Here is a 15,098-nt window from a genome sequence, read left to right as displayed (position 1 = left end):
TCCGTTTGGCCAAGCTTGTCGCGCAGCGACTTCTTGTAGCATCGTTGGAAGCTGCTCGGGGTTTCATACGTCGGTGCCCCAAATCGCAAGACTATAGGCATGCTGCACACTGATTTTTCCTCCTTATTGTTATTTACTGAAGTTCAAATACTTTAGGCAGTAGAATTCTGGTGCGAATCGAATCGAATAGCAAGCACTATTTGAAGAATGTCTGAAAGTTATAATATTTGTGCATCTTTAGTAATATACAGAAGCTTATTCTCGTTGCATGATAACTTCCTTTTTTATTAGCACCACTTGGTCTCTTTATACAGGTGCAGACGATTCCCAGCCGCCAGCAACAATGCCGGGCATGACGGCTCAGAGTGGTATGAACCTTCAGCAGCAACAGCAGCAGCAGGGCATCCCCATGATGGGCCAGCCACCAGGCTTCGCACCTGTCGGGGGCCTCCTGAATCCACCCCAACCTCCAACAAACATGATGTTCCCCCCACACTTCCAGGGCACGCCACCAGTCATGGCAGGAGGTGTCGATGCACCGCCCAATGGAGGTGCAGTGTTTTCATGTTGGACACAATCTAGTGGAAAAGTGGGAAAATATAAAAATTTGGAACTTGCTCATTACCCCTGTGTAATGATGCATGTCACCTCAGGTCGCATTACATACTTGCTCGTGTTACCGACTGCAAAGCAGCACACATGCACAGCCACATCCAGAAGAATGCAAGGGCTGATTGTGGAAATGGAAACAATGTTACTGTTACATAGCTAGCCGGGCAGCCACGGCAAGCATACGCAGACAACCGCAGACTAGGGCAACGAGTGAACGTTTATTGTTTCGCGCAAGCTTCTTTTGTAGCTTCATCTACGAAGCAGGGAGAGGGGGAAAAGGGGGGCGGGAATGGCTATCGCTTCAGCCATCGACAGAAACACGAAGGGGGGAAAGGGGGGGGACGTAGAAGTAGGAGAGTTCAGTTCGCAACACTTCTCTCTTCTTAAAAATGGAACCGTTGTACTGGCTTGCGTTGTCTGGTAGAACGCCGAAGCACTGGTTCCGCGCTTGGGGTCGCCGCTTGTGTAGGACCGGCCTGTGGCATGGTTGGCACTGGATGGTCGTGGGGGCTTGCGGTAGTGAGCGCTTCTGGAGGCAGCACGGTGGAGCTTGTAGTTGAGGGCCCCGGCGATCGTTTCGGCAGCATGGACATATTAGACTCTGATAAGGATGCAGAGCCCGGCGATGGGGACTGCGATGCTTGTCGAGGGCGCACTTGGTCAACGTGGCGTCTGACTACAGAATGAGGAGTTTGGACGGTCACCATTCGGGATCCTGCAGTGGACTGCACACGCCCTGGTGTCCACTTTTCTCCGACACCGTAGTTCCGCACGTACACGTTGCTTTCTATGGGGACCACCCAGTCATCTGATGCCGGCGGCGAGTCTGCAACAGTTGAGGGAAAACACGCATCCAATCGTGAACGTAACTGGAACCCTAGCAGCAATTCTGACGGAGATTTTCCCGTCTTCTGTGGTGTTCTCCTGTAGTTGAACAGGAGCCGCACAAGGTTGTCCTCCAAATTACCCTCCCTCATCTTCCGAAGTCCATCCTTTATTGTACGCACTGCTCGTTCTGCCGCTCCATTAGACTGTGGATGAAAGGGCGCCGTTTTCAGATGCATTATGTTGTTCTTTGCCACGAACGTAGCAAAATCCTGGCTAGAAAACTGTGTCCCATTATCCGAAACAATGGTTCGCGGGACGCCGAATCGACTGAACATGGCGCGCAGACAGGTGATTGTGCTTGTTGTGGTGGCATGCTTTACTGGCACGGCTTCTATCCACTTGGTATGGGCATCTACTGCAACTAGAATCATCTTGCCTGCTATGGGTCCGGCAAAATCGACATGTAGCCGCGACCATTTTTCATTGGTTTTCGGCCAGTTTACTGGTGGTGCCGCTGCCGGCATTGGCATGTTTTGGGCACAGTTCGTGCAGCCGGCTGAAAGCGCTTCAATATCGCGGTCTAGTCGGGGCCACCAAAATTTTGACCTTGCCACTGCTTTCATTCCTGACGAGCCTTGGTGGGTCTCGTGCAACAGTTTCAAAAGACGGTCCCGCGCTTTTTCCGGTATCACTACGCGATGCCCCCAATACACTAGACCATGGGCTACGGACAGTTCTAGTTTGCGGTCGAAAAACGGCCGCATCGTTTCCTCCAGCTGTTTTGCACTTTTGGGCCAGCCATGTAATATACAATTCTTTACCGCCGTTACTGCGGGGTCTGTGGCCGATAGCTGCTGTAGCTCCCGTGTTGTGATAACGCCATCGTCAAAATTATCCAGAGCGAGGACATATTCCGGTGGCTCACCCACGTCATCAGCCTCCGTAGACCGCAGTGGCAGCCTGCTCAGGGCGTCCGCGTTGAGCAACTGTTTTCCCGGCGTGTATTGCAGCTTGTAGCGGTAGCCACCCAAGTACAGTGCCCAGCGCTGGATACGTGCTGCAGCCAGGGGTGGCGTCGGGCGGTCGGATTGCAACAAGCTCAAGAGGGGCTGGTGGTCCGTCACGAGAGTGAAATGGCGACCTAAAAGGTAATCACGAAACTTAGTGACGCCAAACACTAAAGCCAGGGCCTCTCTTTCCAGCTGAGAGTAATTTTTCTCGGCGGCCGTCAGTGTACGGGACCGGAACCCAATGGGTTTTGGCATGCCGTTACTCGTGTGAAAAAGCGCCGCGCCCACACCGTAAGGGGAAGCATCACATTCGAGCTTCAACTCTTTCAACGGGTCAAATTGAACAAGAACCTGAGCTTGCATTAGGCTGTCTTTTGCTTTCTCAAAGGCAGCTTCTTGTTGCCGCCCCCACTGCCATACTGTGCCCTTCTCCAAAAGTTTGTTGAGCGGAGAAAGTAGAGTGGACATATTTGGAAGAAATTTGGCATAAAACGTCAGCATTCCTAAAAAGGAACGCAGCTCCGCCACGTTCTGTGGGCGAGGTGCCTGAGCGATCGCTTCCAAATTTTTCTCTGTGGGATGAAGACCCTCTCTGTCTATCCGATGGCCGAGATATGTGACAGAAGGCTGTCTAAAGCTGCACTTATCAGACCTTAGCTTAACTCCGTGTTCACGGAACCGTTGCAACACACTCTTCAGGCGTTCACTCCCATCGCCACGAGCCTCCGAAACCAGTACATCATCAAGGTAAGCCTGAACCCCTGGCAAACCTGACAGTATTGCATCCATTTTTCTTTGAAAAATAGCCGGAGCAGAGGATATTCCGAAGGGAAGCCTATTATACGAAAACAAGCCTCTGTGCGTGTTAATGACGCAGAGCTTCCTTGCGGCTTCATCCAAAGGAACTTGATTATAGGCATCTCGCAAATCAAGAATGCTAAAATACTCCCCGCCGTTTAGAGATGCAAACATGTCTTCAATCACTGGGAGAGGGTACTGCTCAACTGTACAGGCTGGATTTAGGGTGGCTTTGAAGTCACCACAAATTCTAACAGTTCCGTCTTTCTTAAGTACCGGCACGATGGGAGTGGCCCAATCGGAATGTTGGACTGGTGAAAGTACACCGATGGCTACCAGCCTGTCCAGTTCTTGCGTCACCCTGTCCCTTAGAGCGTAAGGTATGGATCTTGCCTTACAGAATTTCGGCACCGCTCCCTCTTTCAGCTGCAATGTGGCTGGAGGCCCCTTGATCAGGCCAAGATCCTTGGAGAAGACGTCGTGGTAGTCGTCGACAATGTTGTGAACTGCCCCAGCGGGTTCTGGCGTTGAGTGTAGCAAGTCTTGTGCCGACGGCTGCAAAACTGGAACCCCCGCTCTGTGGAGCAAGGAAATCAGATCCCGGCCACACAGGTTAGGTCCCGAGCAGTTCAGTACAATAAGACGGCAGTAAACTGAGACGGCCCTGTATTGCACACAAAGTTGCAATTCCCCCATCACTGGGAGTGGTCCAACGTAGCATGACAACTTCACCTGAGAAGGTTTAAGCGCTGGCCACTGTTCGCGATGCTTGTCAAACACGTTTTTGGAAATTACGCAGACAGGCGAGCCAGTATCTACTTCCATTGTAAGTTGTACGCCATTCCATGAAAAACTGCGCCTTATCGGCGGCTCGAGGCGGCTTTTTCGTGCAGAAAGTAAGGTCCATATATGTGTCTCGTCCTTATCGTCGTCTTCAGTTACGGCTTCTTCGAGAGTCAAAGCTCTTCCCTCCACTGCATGCGTTGCGACGCGGCTCTTACTGGCGGTTGTGCGGCACATCTTTGCGAGATGCCCATGACGTCCGCAGCGATAACACCTTGCTCTAATCCAACGACAGCTGTTGCCGTCGTGTTTGCTGCTTCCGCATCTATCACAATGCTGTGCCGCGTGCCGAGTCGGAGATGTTTTAACAGTGTTGGCCTCGGACGCGCGTAGCTTAAGCAAGGGCGTAGCTTCTGAGGTCATGCTTTCGGCACCATTTTCAGCTGCTTCGACAGACAGTGCCAATGCTTCGGCTTCTTCTAGCGTTAAATCCTTTTTTGCCAACATCTGTTTCCTCAGTGCCACGGAGCGTACGCCGCAGACAATGCGATCCCGAAGCATGCGGTCAAGAGACGTGCCGAAATTGCAGTTGTCTGCTATTCGGCGAATAGCAACGAGAAATGCGCTAACGCTTTCGCCTGGAAGTTGTGAGCGATTGAAGAACTTGTAGCTTTCCGTTATCTCGTGCTTCTTAGGGTCATAATACTCATTCAAGCTCTGAACGACTTCCTTGTATGTCAGTTCATTTGGTGCACGCGGGGCTACTCTGCCGGCTAGCACCTCGACCGACTTACTAGACAACGCCGAAACTAGTAGTGCTCGCTTCTTAGCCGAGTCCGTTACACTGTTCGCCTCGAAATACGCTTCTGCTCTGACGAGGTAAGGCTTCCACTTATCTTTCGTTTCGTCGTAATCCGGCAACTGCAGGGAGGCCATCGTGGTCGGTCCTCGTTCGTCTGACGCCAGGACTCGTAGTCCGTCAGGTACCGTGGGTAGCGAAAACCGACTTCGTCGCCACTGTTACATAGCTAGCCGGGCAGCCACGGCAAGCATACGCAGACAACCGCAGACTAGGGCAACGAGTGAACGTTTATTGTTTCGCGCAAGCTTCTTTTGTAGCTTCATCTACGAAGCAGGGAGAGGGGGAAAAGGGGGGCGGGAATGGCTATCGCTTCAGCCATCGACAGAAACACGAAGGGGGGAAAGGGGGGGGACGTAGAAGTAGGAGAGTTCAGTTCGCAACAGTTACGGTTGTAGGCCCGCTGGCTTGTTTGCTTCCTTGTTATGCTCTGTAAAAACAACCGGCACCTTTCACAACATACACCAGTGTCATTTGTTGTTTACTGGAACATGTTGGTTCATGCTGAACAAAGGTTAGGGTAGACGAAATGAAGGGGACAGGATGACGCTCCATGCTGTCTCTTTCTTTTTTCGTCTGCATGGGTTGCGTCCGTAAACCTTCTTCATTCATTCTTCTCAGTATGACCTATATTTCGGAACCTTTTTATGGGCACTTGAAATCTGGCAGTCCATAGAACTCATTGTGCTGGCTCACAAAAGGGGTGTTTGCGGTCTTCATAATGAAAATTTTACAAGATGTTCAGTGTATTTTGTCTTTGTTTCTATAACGCAAGTAACATTACTGCTGCTTCCGTGCTTTCATCATGTGCACACTGTTCAGACTCGTGGTCCAGTTAATTCTTTCTGGATATGCATAATTTTGGTTGAGTTGTATAGACAGTTAAACCTGGATATAACGAAATTGATAAATTCTTGGAAAAATTCGTTATAAAGAGGATTTCGTTATATGTAAGTTCAGTACGAACATTCCAAAAATAAAAGCGCAAATTAAACAAAAGGACTGAAGGCAGAGCTAACCCAAAACACTTATTTTACAGTAAAAAACTGCATTAATATTACGGTAGCAATTATATTGTAGCATGTATAGTGAATAAGAATGCATGTATGCTACAGATGTAGTATACATGCATGCTATATACATGCATGTAGCAATATGGACACTCTCGGCGAGTTATTGCCATCGCCGTCATGTTCTGTAACAAGTGCAAATTGATAGCACGCCCCCGCGCATCTTAACGTTCAGGAGAGGGTAAAAGCGCGCGAGCACTGCTGAAGCAGAGATCAAATGAGTCAGCCCATTTCTATCGCCTGAAAAGGGCATAACATCTCCAGCGTGTTACAACTGCCGTCGAATGTTCATACAGAAAGTAACCCACCACCCGTCTTGAACAAGCATGAAACAACACGGGACGTGAGGGGGGGGGGGGGGGAGAGAATCGCTCGAGCAGTAATAATGGATGATTTCAAAGGCGGCTGGCGCGCTTGCTATCTCACCGAGTATCAGTGCTGTTTCAACGCAAAGGGACTGTGTGAACATAGCACTTCCCCCTGGAGCGGCCATATTTGCTCACACCAGCCTTTTGTTGGGGTTCCGCGATATCGAATCCAAAAGAGGTTTCTGCAAGCCTTGCTTCTTATAACATTACAATTTTTCGCTATCACGTTCATTGCATTGTGTTCAACACGCCGTCGTGTTGCCAGAACCAATCGACTAATCGGGAAAGCTACCAGCCTGCGAACTTGCGGCGCGGTGCAAAACGAAAGGGCGTGACAAGTCGACCTCCAAAGATCCATCATCACTGTTGTCTCGGAGACTTTCCATCAGCGCCTAATATGACATCCCCTCGGTGGTGAAGCCACGGTTGCCCGAAATTTTTTTAAAATCTCACCGCAAAAAGTCTCACCGAGTTTCACCGCAAGGGCGAAGCAATGTATGCGATAACAACAATTCTAGGAATGTGCGCTGGCAACGGCAAGCAGGTCGAAATGTGCGGTGTGCTGCTCAACGCACAAATGACGCAAGAAAACAATATACACGGGGCGAGATGAAACTAATGCTTACCGCTCGACACTTAACGCACTGTTTAAACAAAAACGAGGCATGAAACGTGATCACAGGTGCGAACTGACAAGTTTGAACTAACAGTGTGAACTAACAAGTATTATGAGTGCGAACTAACAAGTGCTACAGTTGTCACTTCGGTGTGTTTGAAAAGTGCACTCTTTTCACAAACAGCTCCTGTCCAGCGAGCGAAGTGATTTTCATGCACCCGGCAACTAAACTCAATCGTTCCCCCCAGTCAAAGTCGAAGGCACGTAATTCTCTTCACCGAAAAATAAGCGCGCGTGCACAAGCATCTACCCCCCCCCCACCCCCCACCCCCACCCCATTTGCTGGGCAAAGTACACGTGGGAGATAAACGCTCGTCGGCATATCGTGACAAGCTGGACACCTAGCACAGGCGGCTATTTTTTTTTCTTGAGTTTCTATGTAAATAGAAACATGAATGATGGCAGCGGAGGCGAAAAACCAGTCGAGACTGTATGTATACATAATCGCTATCGCAATAAAAAAAAAGCAAAGCTGAATGTCGTCTGGGGTCACACCATGCGCATGCATGGTGTCGAAAATGAAGAGTGAACGACATGGACACGAGTACCGTGGAAAACTAATCTGTAAAGTGCTCTCCATATTTAGCACGGCTCCATATATGTGAGGCTAACTAAAAGCGTGGCACTGCCAATGCGCAAAAGTAGTTCTTTTTTTTGTTTATGTTGGTTTGGAGTGGGGGGGGGGGGGGGGGGACACTCGCGCATGTGAGCGCGGCGGCGAGAACGATGGCAAAGCCAGCTCATGGGGTGCAGGCCTGCCTGCCCGCCGGACATTGCCCGTGTGCCCGCAGCCGGCGCTTTGTCGGCAACAGTGCAGCCGCGGAAGATGCATGCTCGTACTAAAATTCCAAAATTCGGAGCCAAATTCTTCGATTGTCCATGGGGAAAATTCGTTATATTAAGGTTGTCTCCCACTGTTACATTGTTACATAGTGGTCGCAAATACATGTGCTTCTATGAAGCGACGATGAGGAATAAAAAAACTTTGTTATATCGAGGAATTCGTTATATGGAGGTTTGTTATAAGCAGGTTTAGCTGTACTTGGAAGGAGAACAGCTCAAAAGGGGTAGAAGGTCAGCTGATTACTATAGAAGCTCTCAACCAATTAGCACATTTCTTTATGAAGTTCATGGAACATAGTAGTCAAATGACTTGTCGGTCTGTTCTTTGTACCTCTGTTGTTTTAGTCAAGCAGCTTCCAGAAAGGTAGTTCAGTGTGCTGATGTTATGATTAATGGCATAGCTTACCGAATCACATACAGAATAGAGTCCCTGTACACAGACACGTTTCATCCATGTTTCTGCCATCCAGACAGTTTATTTTGGGCTTTGTTTGGGGCTTTCATCACATCATGGCTATGAAGAAAGAATTACAGCCATGATGTGATGCTTTCATCACCATCATGGCTGTAATTTGTGTCTCTTTGGCGCCCCCCCCCCCCCCCCCGCTCTTTTTTTTCCACAGAATAGAAAACCAGAAGTTACTTGGAGTAAGACTCACAGAGTTCAAAGGTTGAACAATGATCAGAATGTTATTCTGGGCAAGAAGTTGCAGCCCAACATGCCACGCATACATTATTATATAACAATAGCACAAAGAAGACCAGAAACAACGTAAGAATGATTGGCTTGTTGATGTTGATGCACAGTGAAACTTGTAGCACACAAAAATAAAACTAGGACAGAGCGAGTGACAACAGGATGGAGAACAACACCCTGCCGTTACATGCTTTGTTCATGTTATTTTTCTTTTTTGTGTGCAAGGACAAGAAATTGCACTACATGAGCGCTTACTCCGAACTGATAGCTATATTACTTGAAAAAATATATATATGCTCGACAACAAAGCGCGTGCACACCGTCAACAAGCAAGAAACGAAGGAAGATGAATATGCACTCTCCTCCCTCCCCCCCCTACCAGCAAACTTTTCTGCTCAAGTAGTTTTACTTCTTTGGGAGAAGATACATGACTGATGCATATGATGCAGTGTTGTGCACTTTCTTGTCCTTGCCCTAATGCTTCTATCGAATAAGAATGAACCAGTACCACCTAGCTTATCTTTCTGTTTCGCTTCATGCTATGTGTGCCTCAGTGCATTACAATTCAGTTCAACGGCTGTGCTCCAATCGATTTCAAAGGGCATTACAAACGACTTGTAATTTAACCAATTTGGTGTCAGTGTGAAGGCTCACGAGCTTTGTAGGCTTTTGCAAGATAGTTGCTGTGACTGATTAGCACTCCCCCTTGGTGTCAGTATGGGGACTCGTGAGCTTGGCAGGCTTTTGCAAAAAAATTACACCATCTCGCCAAAGGGACCAAGGGGTGATGTGAAGCATCACGGGGAGCTTCAACGGTGTTTTCAACGGTGGTGTTTACCAGATTGCAGTGTTATCTTTACAGTGAACCTTGCGTGTTATTATGTTACTGGTTCGTTACCACGAATCACGTTAACGTTGTGTTGGAAACTCCCACGATGCTTCACATCACCTGCCAGATACTTGCTGTGACAGTTGGTGTCAGTTGGAGGGCTGGCGAGATCGGGAAGCTTTTGCAAAACAATGACATGCTTTGCCCGCAAATAACACAAACACAAAGTAAAGGAACACACAATGACAAGCACAAGCGGTGTGTATTGTTGTGTTTTCTTTTACTTTGTGTTTGTGTTATTTGCAAGCAAAGCATGTCATTAAGCAAGTATCAACTAGGCCAACAATAAGTATTGTTTTGCAAGATAGTTGCTGTGACTGATTAGCACTCTTCGGTGTCAGTGTGAAGGCTCACGAGCTTGGCAGACAGTTGTCGTGACTGATTAGCGCTTGCCCTTTGTGTCATTATGATGGCTCACAAACTTGGCAGGCTTTTGCAAGATAGTTACTGTGACTGATTAGCACTCTTCCTTGGTGTATTTATAATGGCTCATGAGCTCAGAAGGCTTTTAGTTGCTGTGACTGTCTAGCACCCCTTTTTCGTGTCAGTGTTAGGGCTCACGAGCTTGGCAGTCTTTCGCAAGATAGTTGCTGTGACTGATTAGCGCTCATTCGTATTGTCACTATGGGAGCTCACCGGCTGGAAAGGCTTGTGCAAGATAGTTGCTGTGACTGATTAGTACTTTTTTTTTGGTGCACTGTGAGGGCTCACGAGCTCGGGAGGCTTTTGCAAGATAGTTACCGTGACTGATTAGCACTTGCCCTCTGTGTCATTATGATGGCTCATGGCAAAGTGCAGGTTACTTCATTAACTCCATTAACTCTTAATGATTACTCTTCCCATTCTAGGCCTCTGAAAACCTCCTGTAAGCATGCGGTAAACAGTGTTGCGGAGATCGTAACTCCTTGTCTTAACACTCTTTTTCATCCGTATTCTGTCGCTTCTTTATGGGGCACTATGGTGGCAGTTGATCCCCTGTAAATTTCTTTCAGGATGTTTATATATTGACACGAGCATGTAGTGGGTTTCGGGCTGTTGCGTAACTAGTGTCATCATTACTTGTGTGTGTCGAAGGATTTGGTCGGCAGAAAAGAGGACGACGAACTCGCGCTGCTCGATTGAAGCTGTTCCGCTGTTTGCTACACTGTTACTTGCACTGATTATTACCGTGACAAACTGGTGGAGGTACTGGGTACAATCCCAATTCCCTAGTTTTAACTCAAGCCGCTTCAAGCTTCTGCCACCATTTCAACAATACCGGAAAAAAAACCTGGCACTTCGCTTCAGCCGCCGCTTGCTAGGACTACCTCCTGAATTTGGTGCCGTGAGCTCGGCAAGAATGACCACCACAACAGCAAGTCAGAGGCAAGAGAGCAACGTAGACCAACTCGCATCCACCCTAAGCGTCGTCTACACAGCACGCACCCCGAAGCCGTTTCATGGTGATGTATTTGATAACGTAGATGACTGGCTAGACCACTTCGATCGGGTCGCAGCCGCCAACAAATGGAACGACACCAAGAAGCTTCGCTACGTCTATTTCGCACTTGAAGACTATGCTCGCATCTGGTATGAGAACCATGAGCCGTCTATCACCAACTGAAAAGAATTTCAGCTACAGCTATGCCAGGCATTCTGAAATCCCGAAAGGAAAGAAAAGGCCAAGCAGGCTCTGCAGAGCTGGGTTCAGAAGCCAAGTGAAAACGTGGCTATGTTTGTCAAAGACATGTCACGCTTGTTTAGGCGCACCGACCCAGGGATAAATGAAACAAAAAAGTTCATCTCCTCCTGCGGGGTGTAAGAAGCAACTTTTTGCTGGACTCATACGCAAGTCCCCAACCACTGTCGATAAGTTCATCACGGAAGCTACTACCATGGAACGGGCACTTCAACAACGCTCTCTACAGTACGACCGCCAAGCTTCTGTTGCCGCAGTGTCACCTTTCACCTACAGGACTTATCAGCACTCCGCGAGCTCATGCGGAGCTCGAAAAAGTCCGTCCCACTTCTTCTCACCCAAGTGCGACAATTCTGGGAGACATTATTCGTGATGAACTCGGGAATGTGACCCCAACCATTGCTCCCAATTCGTTGCAGAAGCTCCTGCTCTGTCTTACGCCGAAGCATTGAGGAGTCCTCAACCTTCTACCGGATGCCAGCTACCCTCTACTTTCTCACCATCGCCTCGTCAGTTCGCACCTGCAAATAACTACGAGAGCACTTTCCAGTACGACGTTCCGCGTGAAGTCACCCGTAAATCTGACGTATGGCGTATTTCTGACAACAGGCCTCTTTGCTACCACTGCGGCGAAGCGGGCCATCTGTACCGCCATTGTGCGTGTCGCTGGATGGGCCTTCAGGGGTTTCACCCTTACACGTGTCTACCCAGCAACGGGGAGTGTCCTCACGAGATTCAGCAATACCTAGCAGAGCAGCAGCCGTTTCCTTCTGCGCAAAGCCACTGGCCACGCTCACCTTTTCTTCGGCACCTCGGCTCGCCTAATCGTTACGCCACGCTCTCTGGTGTACGAAACAGGTCCCCAAGTCCTGGCCCACGCCACGAAAACTGAGGCCAGCGGCCTCTCGCGGTAGGGCCACTCATGACCGAACTGACAAACATCCTCCCCCACGACACGTTGACAACGCCTATATTTCTGTCACAAAATTTTCTGAACGTGACGCAGAAATTTTCGTCGATATTTTTATAACTGTCGACAATCACTCGACCACCGCACTAGTAGATACTGGCGCCGATTACTCCGTTATGAGTAATGGCTTCGCGGCTGCTCTCCGAAAAGTGGTGACGCCATGGAACGGTCCGCAGCTCCGTACCACGGGTAGTCATCTAGTGACGCCGGTTGGAGCTGCACTGCCCAAGTACATATTGGCGCTCGACCTTCATCGGGACTTTCGTCATACTGCGGGAATGCTCCAGGCAGGTCATATTGGGATTAAACTTCCTTCGAGAATATGGGGCTATTATAAATCTCCGAGAATCGCTTGTGACGTTTTCACGTAACAAACATTCTCAGGATTGTGAATCGCGTATGGTGGCGTTGTGTGTATCCGACGATTCAGTGACAGTACTGCCCCGTTCCAGTGTTCTGGTTAATGTGCTGAGTGACATCAACCGAACGGCTCTTGGAGTTGTGGAAGGCAATGTGTCCGTGCTCTTGTCTCGTCAAGTATGCGTCGCCCGTGGTCTCACAGAATTGACACAAGAGCCTGCAAAAATTCTACTAACAAATTTCAGTCATGAATACCAGCACTTCATGAGGCAGTGTGTCATCACTTACTTCGAAGAAATGAGAGACTCGGAAGCTGGCTTCTCATTCGCGCTGGCCTCTCTTCTGGTCCTCGCGACGACAAACAGTCACCAGTTAAGCTTGATGTGAACTGCGCACTGTCGACTTCACAGCAAGAGAGTCTTCGCTCCCTCCTGTTTTCGTTCAGTGATTGCTTTGCCACGACGTCCAAAATCAAACAGACAGCCATCGCAAAGCACAGAATCATAACAGAGCCCAGCGAAAGGCCTATTCGACAACATGCTTATCGAGTTTCCCACAGAGAACAAGACGCCATCCACGACCAAGTACAACACCGCCGTGCAAGAAACTGCAGGATTTACACCTTTCGGCCTGCTTCACGGCCGCAAAGTTACTACGATGTTAGGCGCCATGCTCTTACCTGACGCGTTTACGACCACCACCGAAAAAGCTGACCAGTATGCGCAGCGCGCCGAAGAAGCTCGACAACTAGCTCGCTTGCGCATTTGCTCTCAGCAACAACATGATGCTCATAGGTACGATCTTCGGCACAGAGAAGTCACCTACCACCATGGTGAAAAAGTATGGCTCTGGAGTCCCGTACGCCAATGAGGGCGCTCTGAGAAGCTCTTGTGTTGTTATTTCAGCCCTTACTGGGTTCAGCGCCTCAGCGATGTAAACTACGAAATTATCGCAGAGCCCAGCATGCAGTCCTCCCGTCGTGGTGCCCAGCCGAACATCGTCCATGTGGTTAGGATGAAGCCGCATTACTCACGCTGAAGACTTGCTCTTGCCTTCATACATTTGAAAGCATCGAGTCAATGCTTTTCGAGAGGGGGAGTAATGACACAAGCATGTAGTGGGTTTCTGGCTGTTGCGTAGCTAGTGTCATCATTACTTTGATGACACTAGAATTTGGTCGGCAGAAAAGACGACGACGAACTCGCGCTGCTCGATCGAAGCTGTTCCGCTGTTTGCTACACTGTTACTTGCACTGATTTTATTACTGTGACAATATATGCTTCGTTGACGCCCTGACTCCGCAATGTCTGCATGACTGCTGGTATCTCTGCTGAATCAAATGCCTTCTCGTAATCTATGAAGGCTATGTATAGTCGTTGGGTATACTCTGAGAATTCCTCTATCACCTGATCGATAGTATGAATGTGGTCGATTGTTGAGTAGCTTGTTCGAACTCCTGCTTGATCCATTAGTTGATTACATTGTAATGTTGTTTTAATTCTGTAAGCGATTATTTTCTAAATAGCTTGTATACTACTGAGAGCAAGCTCATCGGCCTGTGATTCTTCAAGTCCCTGTCATCTCCTTTCTTATGGGTTAAGATGATGTTAGCATTCTTTTAATATTCTGCTACCGTCCTTGTCAAAAGACACTTCGTAAACAGGATAGCTAGATTTTCTAGCCCAATCTGTCCTCCGTCTTTCAGCAGATCTGATGTTACCTGATCTTTACCAGCAGTTTTGCTTCTTAGCATTCCCTTCAAGGCTTTCCGGACTTGCTCTTTCATTACTGGTTGGATGTCGTCAGGGTTACATCTAGTTATTACATTATGGTCATGGTTGTCACGGCTACTGTACAGGTCTCTGTAAAACTCCTCTACTATTTTAACTATCCTATCCATATTGGTAATTACTTTGCCTTCCTTGTTTCTTAGTGCATACGTCTGTTTTTTCTCTTCACTGCTTTGACGCTTCTTCCATTCTTTAAAGCATGTGCTGTGTTTATCTCTCTTCCCTATCTCCTTTCTATCTTTCATCTCCCCCATTCTCCTCCCATGCGCAGAGTAGCAAACCAGCTTGCTATAGAATGGTTAACCTCCCTGCCGTTCTTTCTCTCTTATTTTCCTTCAATTCCTTTCATGTTATCCCTTCTTACATTGGATACCTTATGCTTATTAATCAACTTAGAAAGCTCGGTTAGTTTTATTTTTCCTGTTGTGTTTGAGGCTTTCATGCCTTAATGTTTCTTAACGAAGTTCTTCGTCTCTTGGGACAGCTTGCTAGTGCCTTGTCTAACTGCCGTACCTACAACTTCTACTGCACACTTCGTAATGATACCTACTCATCAGAATATCACTTATTGCACTAACGCTAAGGCCGGTTTCCTCAATAAGAGCCGAATATCTGTTCTGAAGCGAGACTCTGAATTACTGTATTTTCTCTTTGAGTGCTAGCTCATTGATTGGCTTCTTGCGTAGTAGTTTCTGTCGTTCCTTCGTTAGGTCTAGGTGAATTCGAAAACTAACCATTTTAAAGTCACTGCATCCTACCTTGCCAAGCACTTCCACATCCTGCATGATGCCTGGGTGTGTACTCAGTATAAACTCTATTACGTTCCTACTTTCGGTCCAGCTCAGAGGACGAATTGCAATTCATGAT

At 48.2% G+C, this 15,098-nt stretch overlaps 1 protein-coding gene across 6 annotated transcripts in view; it reads left to right on the top strand.

Annotated features, from left to right (window-relative positions):
- Nucleotides 1–15,098, top strand: part of LOC119167658 (WD repeat domain 33) — a 325,197-nt gene that overhangs the window by 268,568 nt on the left and 41,531 nt on the right. For 5 of the 6 annotated variants that reach the window (XM_037419187.2, XM_037419193.2, XM_075891073.1 and 2 more), the window contains exon 15: nt 315–551. The exons of the other annotated variant lie outside the window; for it this stretch is intronic. In XM_037419187.2, the coding sequence (XP_037275084.1) occupies nt 315–551 (237 nt within the window). The remainder of the gene's footprint in view (nt 1–314; nt 552–15,098) is intronic. 6 annotated transcript variants of the gene reach the window in all.

This window comes from Rhipicephalus microplus, chromosome 3 (assembly GCF_043290135.1).
Source record: "Rhipicephalus microplus isolate Deutch F79 chromosome 3, USDA_Rmic, whole genome shotgun sequence".
NCBI lineage: Eukaryota > Metazoa > Arthropoda > Arachnida > Ixodida > Ixodidae > Rhipicephalus > Rhipicephalus microplus.
Note: the sequence above shows the minus strand (reverse complement) of the source record. Positions and strands in the feature narration are given on the sequence as shown.